This window comes from Salmo trutta, chromosome 8, assembly GCF_901001165.1.
Source record: "Salmo trutta chromosome 8, fSalTru1.1, whole genome shotgun sequence".
NCBI classification, from domain to species: Eukaryota; Metazoa; Chordata; class Actinopteri; order Salmoniformes; family Salmonidae; genus Salmo; species Salmo trutta.
Genome location: NC_042964.1, coordinates 6942494 through 6970376, shown reverse-complemented (window position 1 = coordinate 6970376; position 27883 = coordinate 6942494). Strand labels below are relative to the sequence as shown.

The 27883-nt window shown below is 43.0% G+C and overlaps 1 protein-coding gene and 1 long non-coding RNA gene across 2 annotated transcripts; both read left to right on the top strand.

The window, feature by feature from the left end:
• The first annotated feature begins 8685 nt into the window (after positions 1-8685).
• LOC115198102 (uncharacterized) lies at positions 8686-12925 on the top strand. Its single transcript, XR_003879175.1, has 3 exons — positions 8686-8769; positions 9154-9192; positions 12878-12925. It is a non-coding gene; the product is annotated as an uncharacterized LOC115198102 (long non-coding RNA).
• Positions 12926-12930: 5 nt separating this feature from the next.
• On the top strand, positions 12931-14981 carry LOC115199207 (putative C-type lectin domain family 20 member A). The gene is made up of 4 exons (XM_029761835.1): positions 12931-13246; positions 13445-13801; positions 13911-14035; positions 14720-14981. Exons 1-4 carry the CDS (start codon positions 12931-12933, stop codon positions 14879-14881), a joined length of 960 nt encoding a protein of 319 aa, XP_029617695.1. The 3' UTR covers positions 14882-14981.
• Positions 14982-27883: the final 12902 nt, after the last annotated feature.

The window sequence follows — 27883 nt, the reverse complement described above, 5'->3', positions numbered from 1 at the left end:
TTCAGGAACCTCAGGAAACAGACTCCAAGACAGAAAACAGGCAACTCAGGCAGAAAACAAACTCAGGAAGCGGGATTCATGACATATATAATATTGTTTTATCATATATAATATTATTCTATCATATATAATATTATTTTATCATAGGATGGGATCATATGTTACAAATCTTTAACGTTGTTCATTGATTGAATCTCTTTTGTTAGTTTATGAATTAGAACATGGTTTTTCTTCAACTGTAGACTTGATGGTTCATTTGGAATGTTAACGACATTAATTCAGGTATTTGCAAAACACGCCTCCAAATATTCAAATTAGCCCTTCCTCTACATTATGAAGCAGCTGGGCTTGGTGTGGGGTAACCTGTGTTGGGCTTGGTGTGGGGTAACCCGTGTTGGGCTTGGTGTGGGGTAACCCGTGTTGGGCTTGGTGTGGGCTAACCCGTGTTGGGCTTGGTGTGGGCTAACCCGTGTTGGGCTTGGTGTGGGGTAACCCGTGTTGGGCTTGGTGTGGGGTAACCCGTGTTGGGCTTGGTGTGGGGTAACCTGTGTTGGGCTTGGTGTGGGGTAACCCGTGTTGGGCTTGGTGTGGGGTAAGCCGTGTTGGGCTTGGTGTGGGGTAACCTGTGTTGGGCTTGGTGTGGGGTAACCCGTGTTGGGCTTGGTGTGGGGTAACCCGTGTTGGGCTTGGTGTGGGGTAACCTGTGTTGGGCTTGGTGTGGGGTAACCCGTGTTGGGCTTGGTGTGGGGTAACCCGTGTTGGGCTTGGTGTGGGGTAACCCGTGTTGGGCTTGGTGTGGGGTAACCCGTGTTGGGCTTGGTGTGGGGTAACATGTGTTGGGCTTGGTGTGGGGTAACATGTGTTGGGCTTGGTGTGGGTTAACATGTGTTGGGCTTGGTGTGGGGTAACCCGTGTTGGGCTTGGTGTGGGGTAACCCGTGTTGGGCTTGGTGTGGGGTAACCTGTGTTGGGATTGGTGTGGGGTAACCCGTGTTGGGCTTGGTGTGGGGTAACCTGTGTTGGGCTTGGTGTGGGCTAACATGTGTTGGGCTTGGTGTGGGGTAACCCGTGTTGGGCTTGGTGTGGGGTAACCCGTGTTGGGCTTGGTGTGGGCTAACCTGTGTTGGGCTTGGTGTGGGCTAACCTGTGTTGGGCTTGGTGTGGGGTAACCCGTGTTGGGCTTGGTGTGGGCTAACCTGTGTTGGGATTGGTGTGGGGCAACCTGTGTTGGGCTTGGTGTGGGGTAACCTGTGTTGGGCTTGGTGTGGGGTAACCTGTGTTGGGCTTAGTCTGGGCTAACCTGTGCTTGGCTTGGTGTGGGCTGGCCCTCTGCTGGGCTTGGTTTGGGCTAGCCTGTGTTTGGCTGGTGTGGTCTAGTCTCTGTTTGGCTGATGTGGGCTAGCCTGTGTTTGGCTGGTGTGGGCTAGCCTGTGTTTGGCTGGTGTGGGCTAGCCTGTGCTGGGCTTTGTGTGGGCTAGCCTGTGTTGAGCTGGTGTGGGCTAGCCTGTCTTGAGCTGTTGTGTCTAGCCTGTGTTTGGCTGGTGCGAGCTTGCTTGCGTTTGGCTGGTGTGTCTAGCCTGTGTTGGGCTGGTTAGGGCTTTGTGTGGGCTAGCCTGTGTTGGGCTTGGTGTGGGCTAACTCCTGACCACCTTGCCCACCAAATTCCCAGATGAGGCCAATGGGGTCATGTTTTCTGGGTAGGCTCAAGTCAAATCTAATTTTATTGGTCACATACACGTGTTTCTCTCTGGTGAGAGGTAGGTTTCTGTTCTTCCTTAAATTATTCAGTTTCTCTAAATCGCATGGGATCAATAATAGAGTTTTCATTTTCATCCCAAACCAGACGGGCTCAGGCCGGGCAGGGCCTGAATTTCTGAGTATTGAATGGGGCCAGGCCGGTTCTGAGCTTGAACAAAGAACAACAGAGCAATGCTACAGTATGCGTGTCACTAAAGCCACATGTTAGCAGACAGTTGCTTAGCATACACAAATGACAAACAAAGTAGCCTTCCACCACCTTCCATGTTACGCCACAACCACAGTACAATGCCACCTTCTGTAGACAACATCTGTGTAGGTGCAAGGAGTCACTAGGCTCTCTGGTGAGAGAGAGGTGTTCCTTCTTACCTTAAATTATTCATTTTCTGTAAATGGCTTGGAATCATTAATAAATGCCATCTCACTGGTTGCCCATGGTAAAATAAAGCACATTGGACTGAAAAAGAAAGTTGACATGAATAAGACTTTTCAGGAGGATTTAGGGGATGTCTGGGAGGTTTTTAATGTACAAGCACCCAAATGATTGTCTTGTTAGTTTTGGTTGATTTCCAACATGGTGGCTCACTGTCTGGCTTGGAACTGTGTGGAAAGAGTCTTTTCCCTCTCCTTAGAATAACCTCATAGACACTCACATGCACACACACACACACAGACACATGAAGGCTGACAGGCTTCTACTTGTGTGATGGTGGCTAACACATCTGATTGGCTGTCTGATTGGTATTGAGTCTGTTCCTGTTTTTATGTTCCTTCGGTGCATGTCATTTCCTGCTCTCCAGTCAAACCACAAAGCAACTCTCAAAGCACTAAGGAATCCCATTCATTTCCAGTAGTGACATCATTTAGATGATTTAGGGCCCTAAGCATTGACCCCATGAGAACCTGCTCATCTCACTCCTACCTGCCTCTCAACCTCCCCATGTTCAGCTACAGACCTGATAAAAACCAGTAACAAAGGGATGGTGAATTTGATACGATGCTGTTGATATAGCTTTTATAGTCATTCAATACAAAGTAGGAGTTTTTTTCAAAAAGAATTGAACATAGAAAGTAGAACTCTCTCTCTCTCTCTCTCTCTCTCTCTTTCTCTCTCTCTTTCTCTTTCACTCTTTCTAGCCATATGCTGTATTGTCCTTCACTATCTTTATGCAAACTATTTTGACCTCAATGGAAGAGATCATGATAACAGAAACCTGACAGGACCTATTTAACATCACGGACAGCGATGCTCACCACTAAAGGGACTGTTAGCCTAACAACAACAACAACATAGACAGAGTTCAGGCTATTTATTATGAAAGCAAAAGAGACACACAGACACACAGACACATACACAGTTTTGTATTGCTATCCTTGTGGGGAAGAAATAATTGATTCCCATCCAAAATCCTATTCTCCCCAAACCCTAAATCTAACCCTACATTTTAACAGTAACCCTAAACCTAATTGTAAACTCTAAACTGAACCCCAAACCCATAACCCTAAAACTATACCAAACCCTAACTCCTAATCTCAGGTCAGTTCAAGATGTGTGTGTGTGTGTGTGTGTGTGTGTGTGTGTGTGTGTGTGTGTGTGTGTGTGTGTGTGTGTGTGTGTGTGTGTGTGTCTGCTTACACAATTTGGTGTACAAAGTGCAAAGGTGCATAGATGAGTGTGGTTGGGGGTGAACGGTTGCTGGATAAAATGTCTGTCATGAATCATTATTCACTTCACAGGGTTGTACACACCTTCCTCATGTCTTCATCAGTATCACCTCATTACCAACTATATGACCTGGACTGATGCCCAGAGTTACTGCAGAGAGTATTACACTGATCTGGCTACAGTAGATGACATGGAGGACCTGAACAGGCTGATTACCAGTCCCAATGATTATAAATTATGTTACTGGATTGGACTGAAGAAGGGAGACTCAATGAAGTGGCACTGGTCTCTGGCAGGCAGATGTATCTACAGAGAGGGGGAGACTGAGTTCAGAAACTGGGACACTGGGACACCCCTAAATGGTAACTGTGCTTTAATGAGTACAGCTGGGCTGTGAAACAACACCTCCTGTGATGACCAGCATCACTTCATCTGTTATGATGGTGAGTGTTACATACTAATGATGACGCCTGTTCTAAGTGCTGGGGCTGCCATTGAGCTGAAACATAGACTCATGATAGCTTTAAGTTGTTAATCAGTTATTGATCTGTTATCAAACCAATGACAACATGTACTATAGATGATCACAAGATTATGTTTCATTGGACTTTTATATTGATTATTACATTTGACTTTTGCAGGAAAACAAGTCAGCAAGCTAACATACGTCTTAATTCAGGAGAACAAGACCTGGATAGATGCTCAGAGTTACTGCAGACAGCTTCACACAGACCTGGTCAGTGTGAGGAACCAGACTGAGAACACAGAGATAGATCAGAAGATATCACTGAGGGGACTTCCTGTGTGGATCGGTCTGTTTCTAGACTCCTGGATATGGTCAGACCAGAGTGACTCCTCATTCAGAAACTGGTGGTCAGGATGGCTTTCAACAGATCAGAGATACAACTGCACTATGGTGCATTCTAATCCTTCTTCTCCAAATCATGCTAAATTGAGAAATTATCCCTGTGAAAACACCTTTCCTTTCATCTGCTATGGTAAATTGCCATATTCTCCACCTAATCAACCTGATATTATGATGACAGGAGAACTCTAATGTTGCCCCCATTATTAACTACTGTCATTGTGGGATTTTATTCTCTTCTTGGCATAGCTGTGGAGACCACAACTGCCCCCCTGCCCACACCCACACCCACGACTACCCCCCTGCCCACAACTAACCCCCTGCCCACAACCACAACTACCCCCCTGCCCACACCCACAACCACAACTACCCCCCTGCCCACAACCACGACTACCCCCCTGCCCACAACTAACCCCCTGCCCACAACCACAACTACCCCCCTGCCCACAACCACGACTACCCCCCTGCCCACCACCACGACTACCCCCCTGCCCACAACCACGACTACCCCCCTGCCCACAACCACGACTACCCCCCTGCCCAAAACCACGACTACCCCCCTGCCCACAACAACGACTACCCCCCTGCCCACAACTACCCCCCTGCCCACGACCACGACTACCCCCCTGCCCACAACCACGACTACCCCCTGCCCACAACTAACCCCCTGCCCACAACCACAACTAACCCCCTGCCCACAACCACAACTACCCCCCTGCCCACAACCACAACTACCCCCCTGCCCACCACCACGACTACCCCCCTGCCCACAACCACAACTACCCCCCTGCTCACAACCACGACTACCCCCCTGCCCACCACCATGACTACCCCCCTGCCCACAACCACGACTACCCCCCTGCCCACAACCACGACTACCTCAACTGAAGAGACAGGTGGTGAGAGTGAAGATGACCCCAAAGGATCAAAATCTGAACCTCAGTGATCCTGCTGTTCAGGACGCCATCTTACAAGAGGTGAGTTTCACCCTGTTCATGAAGAACCAACTCAGTAATAATACAAACAGTACAGACCTCTTCTCTGGTCTGGGTCCTAGTCTGTTATGGGTGACCCTCCTCTCTGATCTGGGTTCTAGTCTGTTGTGGATGACTTTTTCTCCTGGCTGTGACCCCACTCTCCGAAGGTGTCTCAGGGAGAGTGGGATATGCAAAAAAGACATTTCCAATTCACACACTTGTCCATGTGTTAAATTGTGACAACTGCTCCCACTCTTCTCACCTGGCGCTCGAGGGCGCCTGTATCCCCAGCATTACGCACACCTGCCTTCCCCCGTCAGGCGCATCAGCAATTATTGGACTCAACTGGACTTATGTCACCTCTGTAATTACCTCTGTCATTACCTCCCGTATATCTGTCTGTTCCTCTGCTCTATTCCCTGCTTCAGCATTGATTGTCGTCTGTCTTTGTATACCAGTGTGCTGACGCTGTTCCTGTCTTGTTCCATGTTTGTTCCTAATTAAATGTTGACTCCCGGTACCTGCTTCTCGACTCCAGCGTCGGTCCTTACAGAAACAGGACAAATATAAGCCTCATCTCCTCATAGAGTCAAAGAGTTGAAGTGAAGAACGTCTCAGTATAGCAGGAAGAAATGGTAGTTGTAGATCTTCAGGATGACTAATACAGAGTGAAATATTGTGGGTTTCTGTATGTGTGTGTTTCTCCAGATAAGGAACAAGCTGAAGGAGCAGGGGTTACCTGCAGACACCAAAGTGACGTCGAAAAAGCAGCCTGATGGGAAGGTCTTCCACAAGGAGAAAGAGGAGCCTCCCAAGACAGAAGAGGAGGAGAAGAAGAGGAAGAAGAGGATGATGACATAGAGAGAACTCTAATTATGTAACATTTTCTCCTAACATTTCTCTTTCTATTTACATGAATAATCTGTACTGGTCTCGATTTATATTGTTTTATCATATATTCTATTGTTTTATCATTAATTAATATTATTTAATCGTATATTAGTATTGTTTTATCACTGGATGTGATCTTTAGTTCCAAATCTTTAACATTGTTCATTGTTTGAATCTCTTTTGTTAGTTTATATATTAGAACCTAGTTTTTCTTCAACTGTAGACTTGATGGTTCATTTGGAATTGTCACGACTTCCGCCGAAGTCGGTCCCTCTCCTTGTTTAGGCGGCGTTCGGCGGTCGACGTCACTGGTCTTCTAGCCATCGCTGATCCACCTTTCATTTTCCATTGGTTTTGTCTTTGTTTTCTACACACCTGGTTTTCATTCCCCAAATACATGTTCATGTATTTAACCCTCTGTTTCCCCCATGTTTTTGTGTGTGATTGTTTCAATGTTCATTTCGGTTCATGATGGCTGGAATTTCGACGAGTTCTGTTTTTACCCGCGCGTAATATATCTACCGTTTGTATTTGGTCAAGTGTATTTGCTACCTTGTGCCTCTATTTTTGAGTAAAGTACGTTGCTCACTCATTTTGCTCTCCTGCGCCTGACGTCATGCACCAGCTACACTCACCTTCTGACAGGAATGTTAATAAATAACATGATGTGTGATAGTGAGAGATGCTCTTTATCCTCAGTCATTATAGACACTATTCAGACTTGAGATCTGATCACTGGAATTTATGTGCATTGACATGAATGAATGATTCAGGTGAAAGTCCCAGTTGCAACCACAGATCTCATGTCAAAATACTATCTTAACAGCTATGTATTTCTGTACTGCAAGTTCATTTAGATTTCAAGAAATAATCTCTCATTTCTCAACAAGGTATTTTATGAATTAAACTACACATTTTTTTATGACCAAATAAAGGTTTAAAATGTTGTAGGGTACATTTGGTTCATAATTCAATTATATGTTAGTCTTTAACACCCATCACAACCACCAAACAGGTGTCAACTGTAACCATGACCTGCTGACCAACGGTTTACATTTGAAAAAGACTGAAGTTTTGCATTAATTCACAGTCAATGAAAAAGGAGAGAAAGAGTGCAGAACACCCAATGACAGAGGAGAGGGAGGGAAGATTACCCAATGACAGAAGAGAAGGAGGGCAGAGCCCCCAGTGACAGAGGAAAAGGAGGGAAGAGCACCCAATGACAACGGCGAGTGATGGCAGATCACCCAATGACAGAGGAGAGTGAGCATAGAGCACCAAATGACAGAGGAGAGTGAGCATAGAGCACCAAATGACAGAGGAGATGGAGGGCAGAGAACCCAATGACAGAGGAGAGGGAGGTCAGAGAACCCGATGACAGAGGAGAGGAAGGGCAGAGCACCCAATGACAGAGGAGAGGGAGGTCAGAGAACCCGATGACAGAGGAGAGGAAGGGCAGAGCACCCAATGACAGAGGAGAGGGAGGGCAGAGCACCCAATGACAGAGGAGATGGAGGGCAGAGAACCCAATGACAGAGGAGAGGGAGGTCAGAGAACCCGATGACAGAGGAGAGGAAGGGCAGAGCACCCAATGACAGAGGAGAGGGAGGGCAGAGCACCCAATGACAGAGGAGAGGGAGGGCAGAGCACCCAATGACAGAGGAGAGGGAGGGCAGAGCACCAAATGACAGAGGAGAGGGAGACATCAGGACCATCAGGACCACCTGCTCTCTCCATGACAGTTACCAGTCATTCACCAGTCAGCAGATATCAACCCAACTGATAATGAGGGATGAGATGGAACAAGCTATTTGGAGTGGAGATCCACTACCAGCCTACTTGACACAACTGAGTGAAGCATTGGTGTTGACTTTGGCTAGCATTCCTGTGGAACGCTTTTGACACCTTGTAGAGTTCATGCCTCGACGAATTGAGGCTGTTTTGAGGGCAACTGAAGGTGTTCCTAATGTTTGCTATACTCAGTGTATATTTTTACCATAACATCACCATTTCCCCTGAATACCATTCAAATATAAACAGGGTGAAAATCCCAATATAGCTTAAAAACACATTTTCAGAGAGTGAGAGCTGAGACCAGGTCCACTGGGTTCCTGCCTGTCTCTGTGGTGTACCTCAAGCCCTGTTCCAGTCAAGTGGCTTTACCTGGGAGAGTCACTATCAAATCAGGCCTCACTCTCTCACCTGAACAATTCTTGAACCACTCAACCCTTTTCTGTACAATGAGGCAATTTCTGGGTAACAGACTAGACTAGAGGAGTGGGTTATCTACTTTGAATCAAGAACACCATCACATGCAAATGTTCTGTATAGCCTCTCTAACTGTTTCCTTCTCTGGTTCTGTCCAACCCCTTATCCAGTGGGATGAATGTTACATCACAGTTTTGTTTTAATTTGTGATGAATAACAAATTCAAGCAAATGAGGAGCAGTGTAAGGTTTATATAGGGACAAACATGGGATGACAGACACACAGTAGGAGAGACAGAGAGACAGAAAGGGGAGAGAGTAATATAGCGAGAGAGAGATAGAGACAGAGAGAGAGAGAGAGAGACAGAGCGAGACAGAGACAGATTGAGTTTTCTTCAATCACCAGGTAAGGCCATTTTGGATTATAGAATCATGTTGTAATTATAACATATTTTATTATAGAGAAATGTTTATAATATTTATTAGATACTTTTTTTATTCCAAATTTGAAGGTTTCAGTGTAGAATAATCAACCATGTGTTCTAACTCTCTGGAAACGTTATGTTGAGGTTTTTCACCACTACCCACTTCCAATACTTTAGAAACCTAACCTAACAATCACTGATTGTTCCTGTCTCTGAACAGGTGATAACTCTCTATGTGGGGAGAATTATCTCCACCTGTCCTGTCACGTCATATCAGTAAAGAAGGAGAAAGACAGTTTGCATTGGTAAAGTGTTGCAACCTTGAAGTGCATTCATTTTAATCATATATCCTTTAAATTTCACAGTGATGGAAACGTTGTGGTATCTCACCCTGCTAATCTCAGGTCAGTTTACTGTGTGTGTGTCTCAGCAATACGTCCTTGCTAATCGGCTCCATATTATCCCCAATACATTGGCCCAGTGTGGCCCAGTGTGGCCCAGTGTGGCCCAGTGTTTGCAGCTCATATGGTGAGGACAGCCTTCACTGTTCCTGAAATAATGAAATGAAATCAAAGTTAATTTGTCATGTGCGCCGAATACAACATGTTTAGACCTTACAGTGAAATGCTTACATGCTCTAACCAACAGTGCAAAAAAGGTATTAGGTGAACAATAGGTAAGTGAAGAAATAAAAGCAACAGTAAAAAGACAGTGAAAAATAACAGTAGTGAGGCTATATACAGTAGCGAGGCTATAACAGTAGCGAGGCTACATACAGGCACCGGTTAGTCGGGCTGATTGAGGTAGTATGTACATGTAGATATGGTTAAAGTGACTATGCATATATGATGAACAGAGAGTAGCAGTAGCGTAAAAGAGGGGTTGGCGGGTGGTGGGTTGTGGGACACAATGCAGATAGCCCGGTTAGCCAATATGCGGGGCACTGGTTGGTCGGGCCAATTGAGGTAGTATGTACATGAACGTATAGTTAAAGTGACAATGCATATATGATAAACAGAGAGTAGCAGCAGCGTAAAAGAGGGGTTGGGGGGCACAATGCAAATAGTCCGGGTAGCCATTTGATTACTTATTCAGGAGTCTTATGGCTTGGGGGTAAAAACTGTTGAGAAGCCTTTTTGTCCTTGACTTGGCACTCCGGTACTTCTTGCCATGCGATAGTAGAGAGAACAGTCTTTGACTGGGGTGGCTGGGGTCTTTGACAACTTTTAGGGCCTTCCTCTGACACTTCCTGGTGTAGAGGTCCTGGATGGCAGGCAGCTTAGCCCCAGTGATGTACTGGGCCGTACGCACTACCTTCTGTAGCGCCTTGCGGTCGGAGGCCGAGCAATTGCCGTACCAGGTAGTGATGCAACCAGTCAGGATGCTCTCAATGTTGCAGCTGTAGAACCTTTTGAGGATCTGAGGGCCCATGCCAAATCTTTTTAGTTTCCTGAGGGGGAATAGGCTTTGTCGTGTCCTCTTCACGACTGTCTTGGTGCGATTGGACCATTCTAGTTTATTGGTGATGTGGACATCAAGGAACTTGAAGCTCTCAACCTGCACAACTTATTATTTGACCATGCTGGTCATTTATGAACATTTCAACATCTTGGCCATGTTCTGTTATAATCTCCACCTGGCACAGCCAGTAGAGGACTGGTCACCCCTCATAGCTTGGTTCCTCTCTAGGTTTCTTCCTAGGTTTTGGCCTTTCTAGGGATGTTTATCCTAGCCACCGTGCTTCTACACCTGCATTGCTGGGGCTGTTTGGGGTTTTACGCTGGGTTTCTGTACAGCACTTTGAGATATCAGCTGATGTAAGAAGGGCTATATATATATATATACATTTGATTTGATTTGATACAGCCCCGTCAATGAGAATGGGGGCATGCTCGGTCCTCCTTTTCCTGTAGTCCACAATCATCTCCTTAGTCTTGGTTATGTTGAGGGATAGGTTGTTATTCTGGCATCACCCGACCAGGTCTCTGACCTCCTCCCTATAGGCTGTCTCGTTGTTGTCGGTGATCTGGCCTACCACTGTTGTGTCATCAGCAAACTTAATTATGGTGATGGAGTCGTGCCTGGCCATGCAGTCGTGGGTGAACAGGGAGTACAGGAGGGGACTGAGCACACACCCCTGGGGGGCTCCAGTGTTGAGGATCAGCGTGGCAGATGTGTTGCGACTTACCCTCACCACCTGGGGGCGTCCCATCAGGAAGTCCAGGATCCAGTTGCAGAGGGAGGTGTTTATTCCCAGGATCCTTAGCTTAGTGATGAACTTTGAGGGTACTATTGTGTTGCTGTAGTCAATGAATAGCATTCCTACATAAGTGTTCCTTTTGTCCAGGTGGGAAAGGGCAGTGTGGAGTACAATAGAGACTGCATCATCTCTGGATCTGTTTGGGCGGTATGCAAATTGGAGTGTGTCTAGGGTTTCTGGGAAAATGGTGTCGATGTGAGCCATTACCAGCCTTTCAAAGCACTTCATGGCTACGGACGTGAGTGCTACGGGTCTGTAGTCATTAAGGCATGTTGACTTCATGTTCTTGGGCACAGGGACTATGGTGGTCTGCTTGAAACATGTTGGTATTACAGACTCAATCAGGTACATGTTGAAAATGTCAGTGAAGACACCTGCCAGTTGCTCAGCACATGCCTGGAGCACACGTCCTGGTAATCCATCTGGCACCGCAGCCTTTTGAATGTTGGCCTGTTTAAAGGTCTTACTCACGTTGGCTGCGGAGAGCGTGATCACACAGTCTTCCGGAACACCTGATGATCTTATGCATGCCTCAGTGTTGCTTGCCTCGAAGCGAGAATAGAAGTGATTTAGCTCATATGGTAGGCTTGTGTCACTGGGCAGTTTGCAGCTGTGCTTCCCTTTGTAGTCTGTAATAGTTTGCAAGCCCTGCCACATAAGACGAGGTTCGGAGTCGGTGTAGTACGATTCAATCTTAGCCCTGTATTGATGCTTTGCCTGTTTGATGGTTCGTCACAGGGCATAGCAGGATTTCTTATAGGGTTCTGGGTTAGAGTCCCGCATCTTGAAAGTGGCAGCTCTACCCTTTAGCTCAGTGCGAATGTTGCCTGTAATCCATGGCCTGTAATCCATGGCTTCTGGTTGGGGTATGTACGTACAGTCACTGTGGGGACGATGTCCTCGATGCACTTATTGATAAAGCCAGTGACTGACGTGGTGTACTCCTCAATGCCATTGGAAGAATCCCAGAACATTTTCCAGTCTGTGATAGCATAACAGTCCTGTAGTTTAGCATCTGCTTCATCTTACCACTTTTTTATAGACCGAGTCACTGGTGCTTCCTGCTTTAATTTGTGCTTGTAAGCACGAATCAGGAGTATAGATTTGTGGTTGGATTTACCAATTGGAGGGCGAGGGAGAGCTTTGTACGCGTCTCTGTGTGTGGTGTACAGGTGATCCAGAATTGTTTTCCCTCTGGTTGCACATTTAACATTTTGATAGAAATTAGGTAGAACTGATTTTAGTTTCCCTGCATTAAAGTCTCCGGCCATAGGAGCGCCGCCTCTGGGTGAGTGGTTTCCTGTTTGCTTATTTCCTTATATAGCTGACTGAGTGCGGTCTTAGTGCCAGCATCTGTCTGTGGTGGTAAATAAACAGCCACTGAAAGTGTTCTCTTTGTATTCACTCTGCCCCTGGATTTGAATGAGGACTCAACTCTTTTGCTTGTTCACTTCAGGAACTTTGTGGACCGAGTCCTCTTTGCACTCACACTTCTATGTTTAAAAAGGAACCAAGATCTTTTTCCAACATTCACTCAGTGCACCCTGGGTTTTTACAAAATGCAGGACAAGCCATTCAATCAGAATGTGTTATCAGACAGCTAGATAAATATACTTACATTTTGGAAGATAATAGATATTGACATAATAATTATAATCAGAAGAGACTATTAACATGGATGTAGGTGTGTATGTGTGGGTGTGTGTGTGTGTGTGTGTACACCAGGGTGTACTGGGTGTACTGTATGCTAACAGATCCATAGATAGTGTGGTTGGGGTTGAGAAGTTTCTGGAGAAAATGTACCTAATGAACCATTATTTTGTTCACAGGGTTCTACACACCTTCCTCATGCCTTCATCAGTATCACTTAATTCCCATCTCTATGAACTGGACTGATGCCCAGAGTTACTGCAGAGCACATTACACTGATCTGGCTACAGTAGATGACATGGAGGACCTGAACAAGCTGATTACCAGTGTCGGTGTTTATGATTGGTTCTGGATCGGACTGAAGAAGGGAAACGCCTTGAAGTGGCACTGGTCTCTGGCAGACAGACGTTTCTACAGAAAGGGGGAGACTAAGTTCAGAAACTGGGACACTGGGATGCCCCAAAATGGCAACTGTGCTTTCATGAGTACAGCTGGGCTGTGGAACAACACCTCCTGTGATGACCAGCATCCCTTCATCTGTTATGATGGTGAGTGTTACATACTAATGATGAAGCCTGTTCTAAGTGCTGGGGCTGCCATTGAGCTGAAACATAGACTCATGATAGCTTTAAGTTGTTAATCAGTTATTGATCTGTTACCAAATCAATGACAACATGTACTATAAATGATCAGTGGATGATATTTCACTGGATATTTGTATTGATTATTACATTTGACTTTTGCAGGAAAACAAGGCACCAACCTAACATACGTCTTAATTCAGGAGAACAAGACCTGGATAGATGCTCAGAGTTACTGCAGACAGCATCACACAGACCTGGTCAGTGTGAGGAACCAGACTGAGAACACAGAGATAGAGAAGAAGATATCACTGAGGGGACTTCCTGTGTGGATCGGCCTGTTTCAAGACTCCTGGATATGGTCAGACCAGAGTGACTCCTCATTCAGAAACTGGTGGTCAGGATGGCTTTCAACAGAACAGAGATACAACTGTACTTGGATGTCTTCTAATCCTTCTTACTCTTATTATTCTAAATGGATACATGATCTCTGTCACTACACCACTTTTTTCATCTGCTATGGTAAGTTACCCTATTCTCCACCTAATCAACCTGATATTATGATGACAGGAGAACTCTAATGTTGCCCCATGATTCACTACTGTCATTGTGGGATTGTATTATCTTGTAGGCCCAGCTGTGGAGAACCCTGAGAAACCCCAACTGAAGAGACAAGTGGTGAGAGTGAAGATGACACCAAAGGGTCAAAATCTGAACCTCAGTGATCCTGCAGTACACGACTCCATCTTACAAGAGGTGAGTTTCACCCTGTTCATGAAGAACCAACTTAGCAATGATACCAACTGTACAGACCTCCTCTCTTGTCTGGGTCCTAGTCTGTTGTGGATGATCTCCTCTCTGGTCTGGGTTCTAGTCTGTTGTGGGTGTCCTCCTCTCTGGTCTTGGTCCCAGTCTGTTGTGGATGTCCTCCTCTCTGGTCTTGGTCCCAGTCTGTTGTGGATGACCTCCTCTCTGGTCTGGGTCCTAGTCCGTTTGTGGATGACCTCCTCTCTGGCCTGGGATCTAGTCCGTTTGTGGATGACCTTCTATCCTGGCCGTGACCCCACTCTCCAAGAGTATCTCAGAGAGAGTGGGATATCCAAAAACACATTACCAATTCACACATGTATATTAAAACACACTTGTACATGTGTGAAATATTGAAATCAAATCAAATTTCATTTTTCTCAAACACATGGTTAGCAGATGTTATTGCGAGTGTGTGAAATGCTTGTGCTTCTAGTTCCGACAGTGCAACGATATCTAACAACTAATCTAACAATTCCACAACAACTACCTAATACACACAAATCTAAGTAAAGGGATGGAATGAGAATATGTACATATAAATATATGGATGAGCCATGACCGACCGGTGTAGACGAGATGCAATAGATGGTATAAAAGGGTTTGTCTCTGTGTGTCTTTGTGTTTCTCCAGATAAGGAACAAGCTGAAGGAGCAGGGGTTACCTGCAGACACCAAAGTGACATGGAAAAAGCAGCCTGATGGGAAGGTCTTCCACAAGGAGGAAGAGGGGTCTCCCAATAACGAAGAGGAGGAGAAGAAGATGAAGAGAATGATGACAAAGAGAGAACTCTAATTTTGTAAAATGTTCTCCAAACATTTCTCTTTTTTATTTACATTAATAATCTGTACTGGTATGTATTTTCTGAACCTAATTAAATGTGTTTTATTTGTCATTGTTGTATTTGTCACTGGTCTCAGATCTGTTTGTTTTATTAAGTAAAATTTTTAATTATAAACATTAATAGTGTTTTATCATGAGATGTTTTCTTGATTATTTTCTTGACTTGGTTGGTTTATTACAGGTAGTGATCTCAAGATAGACATCTCAAGATAGACATAATATCTGTAAATTACTTATCTGTAGTTTTGTTATTATACAGTGCTGTGAAAAAGTATTTGCCTCCTTTCTAATTCTCTCATCTTTGACATATTTTTGATTCTAAATGTTATCTGATCTTCAAAGAAAACAGAATATTAGATGAAGGGACCATTTTCATGTAGACTGCTCGTTTCAAGTCCTGCCACAACATCTCAATTTGGATTAGTTCTGGAATTTGACCAGGTAATTTCAAAACTTCAAATATGTTTATTTTTAACCATTTTCATGAAGACTTGATTGTGTGTTTTGGATCATTGTCCAGCTTCGTGACCCAGCTGCTCTTCAGCTTCAGCTGACAGACTGATGGCCTGTCATTCTCCTGTAGAATTTTCTGATACTGAGCAGAACTCATGGTTCCTTCAACTAACTTTTTGGACTAGATGGGTCGCATTGTGTCTGATGAAAACCAAACACTGCATTCCACAGTAAAAAACTTCATATCAATTGTCAAGCATGGTGGTGGTAGTGTGATGGTTTGGGTATGATTGCTGAGTTAAAGCAGTTCTGTATGCAATAGGTGGCCAAAATTCCTCCACAGCAATTTGAGAGACTGATCAACAACTACAGGAAGCCTTTGGTTGCAGTCATTAGAGCTAAAGGTGGAACAACCAGTTATTGAGTGTAAAGGGGCAATTACTTTTCACACAGGGGAATTGGGTGTTGCATAACTTTGTTAATTAAAGAGATAAAATAAGTATAAATATATTTTGTTATTTGTAAACTCAAGTTCACTTTATCTAATATTAGTTTTTGGTTGAATATCTGATAACATTCAGTATCAAAAATATGCAAAAATAGAGAAAATCAGAAAGGGGGCAAATACTTTTTCACAGCACTGTAAGTATCAATGTGTTTTTCTAATTGGAATGTAACTTTCTTTCATTGAAAATGTATTTAGACCATAATTTACGTACTGCATAGCCAATGTAGTCTCAGCATGTTTTTTATTTGTTAATGAAGATGTATTTTCTGATGATCAAATAAATACTTGTTGCAGATTGACAGTATAGGTGTAGAGTTGTGATTCATCAAGTTTTAACTTAATATTATTTTAATGTTTATTTTACACATTTCACCTTAATGATAAAGACATCTAGACATAATGTGTAATCAACTCCTCTCTTCAGGACTCTGATACACTGGTACCAGTTAGAACAATGTCCTGCTGACCAGAGATTTAGTTACATTTTACATGATTTCCTCAAACCAGACAGAGGGGAACTTTCCCACATCAAGCCAGACCCAGGATATTTCCTGGAACACACAATGATGTGACATCAGTAATGAACCTGGTCTCAGATCTGTTTGTGGCCTCTTGCCAACTCTCATGTGTGTTGTGGTGCTGTGTGGCTCAGTTTGTAGAGCATGGTGCTTTCAACACCAGGATTGTTGGTTTGTTTCCCCTTAGGCCACAAATATGGAAAACGTATGCTTGACTTCTTCTGGATGAAAGGTTATATTATATTTTATATTATGGTCTGCAGTGCATTCGGGAAAGAATTCAGACCCCTTGATTTTATCCACATTTTGCTACTTTACAGCCTTATTCTAAAATGGATTAAATCGTTTTTTTCCCCTCATCAATCTACACACAATACCACATAATCACAAAGCAAAAACAGGTTTTTAGAATTTTTGGCAAATGTATTACAAATAAAAATGGAAATATTAGATTTACGTAAGTATTCAGACACTTTACTCAGTACTTTGTTGAAGCACCTTTAGCAGTGATTACAGCCTCGAGTCTTCTTGGAATTGATGCTACAAGCTTGGCACACCTGTATTTATGGAGTTTCTCCCATTCTTCTCTGCAGATCCTCTAAAATCTCTGGCAGGTTGGACGGAAGCGTCGCTGCACAAGTATTTCAAGTCTCTCCAGAGATGTTTGATCGGTTTGAGTTCCGGCATCTGGCTGGACCACTCAAGGACATTCAGAGACATATCCCGAAGCCCTCCTGCGTTGTCTTGGCTGTCTGCTTAGGGTTGTTGACCTGTTGTAAGATGAACTTTCGCCCCCAGTCTGAGGTCTTGAGCGCTCTGGAGCAGGTTTTCATTAAGGATCTCTCTGTACTTTGCTCGGTTCATCTTTCCCTCGATCCTGACTAGGCTTTCACAGTCCCTGCCACTGAAAAACATCCCCACAGCATGATGCTGCCACCACCATGCTTCACCGTAGGTATGGTGCCAGGTTTCCTCCAGACGTGACGGTTGGCATTCAAGCCAAAGAGCTCAATCTTGGTTTCATCAGACCAGAGAATCTTGTTTCTCATGGTCTGAGAGTCTTTATGTGCCTTTTGGCATACTTCAAGCATGCTGTCATGTGCCTTTTGCAGAGGAGTGGCTTCCGTCTGGCCACTCTACCGTAAAGGCCTGATTGGTGGAGTGCTGCAGAGATGGTTGTCCTTCTGGAATTTTCTCCCATCTCCACAGAGAAACTCTAGAGCTCTGTCAGAGTGACCATCGGGTTCTTGGTCACCTCCCTGACCAAGGCCCTTCTCCCCCGATTGCTCAGTTTTGCCCGGAGGCCAGCTCTAGGAAGAGTCTTGGTGGTTCAAAACTTCTTCCATTTAAGAATAATTGAGGCCACTGTGTTCTTGGGGACCTTAAATGCTGCAGAAATATTTTGGTACCCTTCCCCAGATCTGTGCCTCGAGATAATCCTGGCTAAGAGTTCTATTGATAATTCCTTCGACCCCATGACCTGTTTTTTCGCTCTGACATGCACTGCCAATTGTGGGACCTTATATAGACAGGTGTGTGCCTTTCCAAATCATGTCCAATCAATAGAATTTTCCACAGTTGACCTCCAATCATTACTGTAGTAGAAACATCAAGGATGATCAATTGAAACAGGATTAATCTGAGCTCAGTGTCGAGTCTTATAGCAAAGGGTCTGAATACTTATGTAAATAAGGTATTTTTTAAATTTTTATTTTTATACATTTGTAGAAATGTCTAAAAACCTGTTTATGCTTTGTCATTATGGGGTATTGTGTGTAGATTGATGAGGATAAAAAGAATACCCATTTTAGAATGAAGATGTAACATAACAAAATGAGGAAAAGTTGAAGATGTCTTAATACTTTCCCCGAATACACTGAACATAAATTAATTAGGCCCTAATCTATGGTTTTCACATGACCGGGAATCCAGATATGCAACTGTTAGTCGCAGATAACTGTTAGTCACAGATAACTGTTAGTGACAGATAACTGTTAGTCACAGATAACTGTTAGTCACAGATAGGCCTTAGGACCTCGTCACAGTATGTTCATGGACTCAAATTAACATAAAAAAATACTATTTAATTCACTGTCCGTAGACTATACCTGTCCATACCATAACCCTACCTCCACCATGGGGTCACTCTGTTCACAATGTTGCAAACCGCTCGTCCACACCACACCATACATGGTGTCTGTGGTTGCTAGGCTGGTTGGACGTTCTGCTAAAATCTCTAAAACAATGTTGGAGGCAGCTTATGGTAGAGAAATTAACATTTAATTCTCTGGCAACAGCTCTGGTGGACACTGAGCATGTCAATTGCACACTCCTTCAAAACTTGAGACATCTGTGGAGTTGTTTTGTGTGACAAAACGGCACACTTTAGAGTGGCCTTTTATTGTCCCCAGCACAAGGTGGACCTGTGTAATGATCATGCTGTTTAGTCAGCTTCTTGATATGCCACACCTGTCAGGTGGATGGTTTATCTTGGCAAAGGAGAAATTCTCACTAACAGGTTTGTAAATAAATAAAACATTTTTAGAAATAAGCTTTTTTTGTGCTTATGAAGAATTTCTGGGATCTTTTATTTCAGCTCATGAAACATGGGATCAAAAACTTTTACGTGTTGCGTTCATATATTTGTTCATATTTTTGTTCATATTTTTGTTCAGTGTAGTTTGGTTATTATCAAGCTAGAAATGACAATGACCATAGGAGTTGCCAGACAGCACAACAGATCTGGGACCTGCAAGCTACATACTGTAACTACCACACCATACCACAAGCATCTTAGGTGTGCTGATCTAGGATCAGTTTTGCCTTTCAGAACATAATGAATGAAATGACATGGACACTGGGGAGCGGATCCTACATTCAGAAAAAAAGGTTCCAAAAGGGTTCTTCGACTGTATCCATATGACAACACTTTGAATAATAACCCTTTTGGGTTCCATGTAGAACCCTCTGTGGAAAGGGTTTTACATTACAGTGCAATGACAGAGGAGAGGGAGGTCAGAGAACCCAATGACAGAGAAGAGGGAGGTCAGAGCACCCAATAACAGAGGAGAGGGAGGTCAGAGAACCAAATGACAGAGGAGAGGGAGGGTAGAGCACCCAATGACAGAGGAGAGGGAGGGTAGAGCACCCAATGTCAGAGGAGAGGGAGGGCAGAGACCCAATGACAGAGGAGAGGGAGATCAGAGCACCCAATGACAGAGGAGAGGGAGGGCAGAGCACCCAATGACAGAGGAGAGGGAGGTCAGAGCACCCAGTGACAGAGGAGAGGGAGGGCAGAGCACCCAATGACTGACGAGTTTATGTTGATCTTAATTCCTTTTTACAATAGCAACCCAATAATAAGCTTGAGAACATTGCCTAGTTAAATAAAGGTTAAATAAAAATGTAAAAAATAAATAATAACAAACATTCACATATACACAGGTACACACATATTCACATATACACAGGCCGTGCTGCTGCTCCCTTTTCAACTGTTCTGCCTGCGGCTATGGAACCCTGACCTGTTCACCGGACATGCTACCTTGTCCCGGACCTGCTGTTTTCAACTCTCTAGAGACAGCAGGAGCGGTAGAGATACTCTCAATGATCGGCTATGAAAAGCCAACTGACATTTACTCTTGAGGTGCTGACCTGTTACACCCTCGACAACTGTGAATATTATTATTTGACCATGCTGGTCATTTATGAACATTTGAACATCTTGGCCGTGTGCTGTTATAATCTCCACCCGGCACAGCCAGAAGAGGTCTGGCCACCCCTCATAGCCTGGTTCCTCTCTAAGTTTCTTCCTAGGTTTTGGCCTTCTAGAGAAAAAGCAGCCTGATGGGAAGGTCTTCCACAAGGAGGAAGAGGGGTCTCCCAATAACGAAGAGGAGGAGAAGAAGATGAAGAGAATGATGACAAAGAGAGAACTCTAATTATGTAAAATGTTCTCCAAACATTTCTCTTTTTTATTTACATTAATAATCTGTACTGGTATGTATTTTCTGAACCTAATTAAATGTGTTTTATTTGTCATTGTTGTATTTGTGTCACAACTGTCGTCATGGAGAGAAGAAGTGGACCAAAATGCAGCAGAGTTAGTGTTCAGCATCATTTAATTCAAAAAAAGATCACTGGAACACTACAAAACAAGAAAATACCGACAGCTCAACAGTACTGACAGCATAACACACTGAACAGAAACAATTACCCACAACCCCAAAGAAAAACACACACTCCTATATAGGACTCCCAATCAAAGGCAACTCAACACACCTGCCTTCAATTGGGAGTCCTAATCACCAACACAACCATTCACACACACACAAAAACCCTGCCACAAACTGACCAAAACTAATCCAATTGCTCCCTCTGCTGGTCAGGATGTGACAATTTGTCACTGGTCTCAGATCTGTTTGTTTTATTAAATAAATTGTTTAATTATAAACATTAATAGTGTTTTATCATGAGATGTTTTCTTGATTATTTTCTTGACTTGGTTGGTTTATTACAGGTAGTGATCTCAAGATAGACTTTTAAAACATCATATCTGTAAATTACTTATCTGTAGTTTTGTTATTATACAGTGCTGTGAAAAAGTATTTGCCTCCTTTCTAATTCTCTCATCTTTGACATATTTTTGATGCTAAATGTTATCTGATCTTCAAAGAAAACAAAATATTAGATGAAGGGACCATTTTCATGTAGACTGCTCATTTCAAGTCCTGCCACAACATCTCAATTTGGATTAGTTCTGGAATTTGACCAGGTAATTTCAAAACTTCAAATATGTTTCTTTTTAATCATTTTCATGAAGACTTGACTGTGTGTTTTGGATCATTTTCCGTCTTCGTGACCCAGCTGCTCTTCAGCTTCATCTGACAGACTGATGGCCTGTCATTCTCCTGTAGAATTTTCTAATACTGAGCAGAACTCATGGTTCCTTCAACTAACTTTTTGGACTAGATGGGTCGCATTGTGTCTGATGAAAACCAAACACTGCATTCCACAGAAAAAACTTCATATCAATTGTCAAGCATGGTGGTGGTAGTGTGATGGTTTGGGTATGATTGCTGAGTTAAAGCAGTTCTGTATGCAATAGGTGGCCAAAATTCCTCCACAGCAATGTGAGAGACTGATCAACAACTACAGGAAGCCTTTGGTTGCAGTCATTAGAGCTAAAGGTGGAACAACCAGTTATTGAGTGTAAAGGGGCAATTATTTTTCACACAGGGGAATTGGGTGTTGCATACATTTGTTAATTAAATAGATCAAATAAGTATAAATATATTTTGTTATTTGTAAACTCAAGTTCACTTTATCTAATATTAGGTTTTGGTTGAATATCTGATAACATTCAGTATCAAAAATATGCAAAAATAGAGAAAATCTGAAAGGGGGCAAATACTTTTTCACAGCACTGTAAGTATCAATGTGTTTTTCTAATTGGAATGTAACTTTCTTTAATTGAAAATGTATTTAGACCATAGTTTACGTACTGCATAGCCAATGTAGTCTCAGCATGTTTTTTATTTGTTAATGAAGATGTATTTTCTGATGATCAAATAAATACTTGTTGCGGATTGACAGTATAGGTCTAGAGTTGGGATTCTTCAAGTTTCAACTTAATATTATTTTAATGTTTATTTTACACATTTTACCTTAGTGATAAAGACAGCTAGACATAATGTGTAATCAACTCCTCTCTTCAGGACTCTGATACACTGGTACCAGTTAGAACCATGTACTACTGACCAGAGATTTAGTTACATTTTACATAACTTCCTCAAACCAGACATAGGTGAACTTTCCAACATCAAGCCAGACCCAGGATATTTCCTGGAACACACAATGATGTGACATCAGTAATGAACCTGGTCTCAGATCTGTTTGTGGCCTCTTGCCAACTCTCATGTGTGTTGTGGTGCTGTGTGGCTCAGTTTGTAGAGCATGGTGCTTTCAACACCAGGATTGTTGGTATGTTTTCCCTGAGGTCGCCAACATAGAAAGTATATGCTTGATTACTTCTCGATGAAAGGTTATATTATATTTTATATTATGGTCTGCAGTGCATTTTGGAAAGTATTCAGACCCCTTGACTTTTTCCCCATTTTTTTTACGTTACAGCCTTATTCTAAAATTCGATTAAATAGTTTTTTGCCCTCATCAATCTACACACAATACCACATAATGTCAAAGCAAAAACAGCTTTTTAGAATGTTTTGCAAATGTATTACAAATAAAAATGGAAATAATAAATTTACATAAGTATTCAGACATGTTCGATCGGTTTGAAGTCCACTGTCGTGTCTTTGGCTATGCCGGATTAAGTGATATGACATGCTAACTTATAAAATGATTTCTCTGTAATTAATATTACCTGATTAAGCTAATCATGTAAATGTAATTAACTAGAAAGTTGGGGCACCACGGAAGAACGTTTATAGAGCCGTTATCTTCCGAATAAACTCTTAAAATACTTAGTAATATTTTACATCGATAGCAGTCAATATTAACCCTTATCTTATTTTCAGTCTCATAATGAAAGTTGTAAATTCTTGGTTATCTTCACGAACCCTGGCTAACAAGTTGAATCAGCAATACAAGATTGGGTTTAATTATTTATTTACTAAATACCTAACTAATCACACAGAATTACAAATACACAGAACACCAATGATGTCATACAGAAAACGTCCCGGTGGACGGAACCTGGTTACACAAAGGAAAGGGGGTTGGGCTTGAATGAAAGGGCGGGAAGACTTAGGAACAAAGAAACAGCAGCTATGCTATCGTAAATACATTATCTTATGCGTTCTAAATTACCGCCCTTTGGAAAAGGAAAATGCAATAAATATTTACTCTGAGCTGCGCTTCGGTAGATTGGTCGTAGATGCTGGCCGGGTTGGCCAACAGATCTTCCTGTACTTGGAACAATGTCTCTGGTGGTAAATTGGATACGTGGTGGTATCTTCGTCTGGTTGTTAGACTGGATCCGTCGTCCGTCCTTTCCTAGCCCACGTTAGCAGCGGCTAACTCAGCGGCTAGGAAGTATCACTTCTGTAGTGAATAAGCTCAAAGTTCATACCATTCGCCATCAAAGCTCACGCCGAGGTTGGCTTAGTTCTGTCCTTGATATGGTTTAGTTAACATGTGTGTCCTTCTAACGTAGAGGCTGCAGACCTCCCGTACTGGAACTCCTGAATGTCTTTTCTTCAAAGGCTTATATAGTGGAGAGGGGGGAAGGAGGTGTTTCATCGTTTATAACCCCTGTCTCTTCACAGGGTTGGGCCACTGATCGAGCAGGGCACTTTCCTTATGAAAACCCAATTCTCTCATTTGGAAGCTAAAATTACATTTAATCTCCTAACAAACAATTTCAATATCAAACATTTAAATTGCATAACAATTCCATGTGACTCTGAGAACTAGAGGGTGTATACTTTCTCAGGTACAGTTTATGTCGTCCTGTCATCAATCATAATGTCCCAGATAACAATGAACTGACCTCCATACTCATTACGTTATCAAGCATATTTCCAACTGGTTTTATTAGCAAAAGATGGTTCCTTTCCCCATTTGTTTGATGTTCCCAGACTCTCTATATTTAACACAGGCTATTCAAGTCCTTCAGTAGGGTCAGAGAGAGGGGAAGGGAGAAAGGTATTTATGGGGGGGTCATAAACCTTACCCACAGGCCAACATCATGACACCGCCATCTGGCTGGGTCACTCAAGTACATTCAGAGACTTGTCCCGAAGCCTCTCCTGCGTTGTCTTGGATGTCTGCTTAGGGTTGTTGTCCTGTTGGAAGGTGAACCATCGCCCAACTCTGAGGTCATGAGCGCTCTGGAGCAAGTTTTCATCAAGGATCTCTCTGTAATTTGCTCCGTTCATCTTTCCCTCAGTCCTGACTAGTCTCTCACAGTCCCTGCCGGTGAAAAATATCCCCACAGCATGATGCTGCCACCACCATGCTTCACCATAGGTATGATGACAGGTTTCCTCCAGACATGATGGTTGGCATTCAAGCCAAAAAGCTCAATCTTGGTTTCATCAGACCAGAGAATCTTGTCTTTATGAGAGTCTTTATGTGCCTTTTGGCAAACTTCAAGCGTGTCCTCATGTGCCTTTTACTGAGTAGTGGCTTCTGTCTGTCCACTCTAACATAAAGGCCTGATTGGCGGAGTGCTGCAGAGATGTTTGTCCTTCTGGAAGTTTCTCCCATCTCTACAGAGGAAATCTAGAGCTCTGTCAGAGTGACCATCTGTTTCTTGGTCACCTCCCTGACCAAGGCCCTTCTTCCCCGATTGCTCAGTTTTGCCCGGCGGCCAGCTCTAGGAAGAGTCTTGGTAGTTCCAAACTTATTCCATTTAAGACTGATGAAGGCCACTGTGTTCTTGGGGACCTTCAATGCTGCAGAAATATTTTGGTACCCTTCCCCAGATCTGTGCCTTGACATAATCCTGTCTCAGAGCTCTACGGACAATTCCATCGACCGCATGACCTGGTTTTTGCTCTGACATTCACTGTCAAATGTGGGACCTTATATAGACAGGTGTGTGCCTTTCCAAATCATGTCCAATCAATTTAATTCACCACAGTTGAACTCCAATCATTACTGTAGTAGAAACATCAAGGATGATCAATGGAAACAGGGTGAACCTGAGCTCAGTTTAGAGTCTCATAGCAAAGGGCCTGAATACTTATTTAAATATGGTATTTAAAAAAATATATATAATAATCTGAAAACCTGTTTTTTGCTTTGTCATTATGAGGTATTGCGTGTAGTTTGATGAGGATTTAAAATAAATCTATTTTCGAAATAAGAATGTAACATAACAAAATGTAGAAAAAGTGAAGATGTCTTAATACTTCCCGAATGCACTGAACATAAATTAATTAGGCCCTAATCTATGGTTTTCACATGACCGGGAATACAGATATGCATTTGTTAGTCACAGATATCTTAAAATTAATGAGCCTAAGGACCTCGTCACCATATTTTTGTGCATTCAAATTAACATCAATAAAATGCAATTGTGTTAATTGTCTGTAGATGAATCCTGCCCATACCATATCTCTACCGCCACCAATGGGCACACTGTTCACTACGTTGCAAACCGCTCCGCCACACAGCACCATAAACTTGGTCTGCGGTTGTGAGGCCGGTTGGATGTACTGCCAAATTCTCTAAAACAATGTTGGAGGCAGCTTATGGTAGATAAATGAACATTCGATTCTCTGGCAACAGCTCTGGTGGACATTCCTACAGTCAGCAAGCCAATTGCACGCTCCTTCAAAACTTGAGACATCTGTGGAATTGTGTTGTGTGACAAAACATTTTAGAGTGGGCTTTTATTGACCCCAGCACAAGGTGGACCTGTGTAATGATCATGCTGTTTAGTCAGCTTCTTGATGTTATAAACCTGTCAGGTGGATGGTTAATCTTGGCAAAAGAGAAATGCTCACAAACAGCTTTGTAAATTAATTTGCGCACAACAACTTGGAGAAATAAGCTTTTCTGTGCATATTGTTTGGTTCTTTTCTTCCCTTTATTTAACTTGGCAAGTCAGTTAAGAACACATTTTTATTTGGGGGCAGAACAACATATTTTTACTTTGTCAGCCCGGGGAATCAATCCAGCAACATTCCGGTTACTAGTCCAACGCTCTAACCACTAGGCCACCTGCTGTATGAAGAATCCCTGGGATCTTTTATTTCAACTCATGTAACATGGGACAAAAAACTTTATATGTTGCATTCATATTTTTGTTCAGTGTAGTTTGGTTATTGTCAAGCTAGAAATGACAATGACCTTAGGAGTTGCCAGACAGCACAACAGATCTGGGACCTGCAAGCTACATACTGTAACGACCACACCATACCACAAGCAGCTTAGATGTGCTGATCTAGGATCAGTTTTGCCTTTCAGATCATAATGAATGAAATGACATGGACACTGGGGAGCGGATCCTACATTCAGAAAAAAAGGTTCCAAAAGGTTTCTTCGACTGTGTCCATATGACAACACTTTGAATAATACCCCTTTATGGCTCCATGTAGAACCCTTTTTAACACAGGTTGAACCCTTTTGGGTTCCATGTAGAACCCTCCGTGGAAAGGGTTTTACATGACAGAGCAAAGACAGAGGAGAGAGAAGGCAGAAAACCAAATGAAATAGGAGAGGGAGAGAAGATCACCCAGTGACAGAGGAGAGGTAGGGCAGAGCACCCAATGACAGAGGAGAGGGAGGGCAGAACGCCCAATGACAGAGGAGAGGGAGGGCAGAACGCCCAATGACAGAGGAGAGGGAGGTCAGAGAACCCAATGACAGAGAAGAGGGAGGGCAGAGAACCCAATGACAGAGGTGAGGGAGGGCAGAACACCCAATGCATATTTGTTTATCTAGACACTGAGTGGACAAAACATCAGGACCACCTGCTCTCTCCATGACAGTTACCAGTCATTCACCAGTCAGCAGATATCAACCCAACTGATAATGAGGGATGAGATGGAACAAGCTATTTGGAGTGGAGATCCACTACCAGCCAACTTGACACAACTGTGGGAAGCATTGGCGTTCGTCCTTGTGGAACTCTATTGATACCTTGTATTACTCTCAATTCAGGCCTCACTCACTGACCTGAACAATTCTAGAAATTACACAACCCTTTGATTTTTGGACGTAAGGAGTTGGGTCGTTTTCGGTACAATGAGACACTTTCTGGGCAATATGTCTGTCTAGAGGAGTGGGTTATCTCCTTTGGATCAACAGCACCATCACATGCAAATGTTCTGTATAGCCTCTCTATAACTTTTTCCATTTCTAGTTCTGTACATCCCTTATCCAGTGGAATGAATGTCACGTCACAGTTTTGTTTTAAATTGAGATGAATAACAAATTCAAGCAAATGAGGAGCAGTGTAAGGTTTAAATAGGGACAAACATGGGATGACAGACACACAGTAGGAGAGACAGAGAGAGAGAAAGGGGAGAGAGTAGGATAGCGAGAGAGAGATAAAGAGACAGAGACAGAGACAGATCGAGAAGAAGAGAGTTTCCTTCAAACAACAGGTGATGCCATTTTGGACTGTAGGATCAAGTTGTAATTCTAACATATTTTATTGTCGAGAAATGTTTATGATATTTATTAGATACTTTTTTTATTCCCAGTTTGAAGGTTCCAGTGTAGAATAATCAACCATGTGTTCTAACTCTCTGGAAACGTTATGTTGAGGTTTTTCACCACTACCCACTTCCAATACTTTAGAAACCTAACCTAACAATCACTGATTGTTCTTGTCTCTGAACAGGTGATAACCCTCTATGTGGGGAGCATTATCTTCACATGTCCTGTCACGTCATATCAGTAAAGAAGGAGAAAGACAGTTTGCATTGGTAAAGTGTTGCAGCCTTGAAGTGCATTCATTTTAATCATATATCCTTTAAATTTCACAGTGATGGAAAC

Bases quoted from the DNA above. Each gene is read 5' to 3' on its own strand.
- LOC115199207 (XM_029761835.1), top strand. From the start codon at position 12,931: ATGAACTGGACTGATGCCCAGAGTTACTGCAGAGCACATTACACTGAT. The intron at 13,247-13,444 runs GTGAGTGTTACA...TGACTTTTGCAG, and splicing joins TCCCTTCATCTGTTATGATG to GAAAACAAGGCACCAACCTA. The intron at 14,036-14,719 runs GTGAGTTTCACC...GTGTTTCTCCAG, and splicing joins ACGACTCCATCTTACAAGAG to ATAAGGAACAAGCTGAAGGA.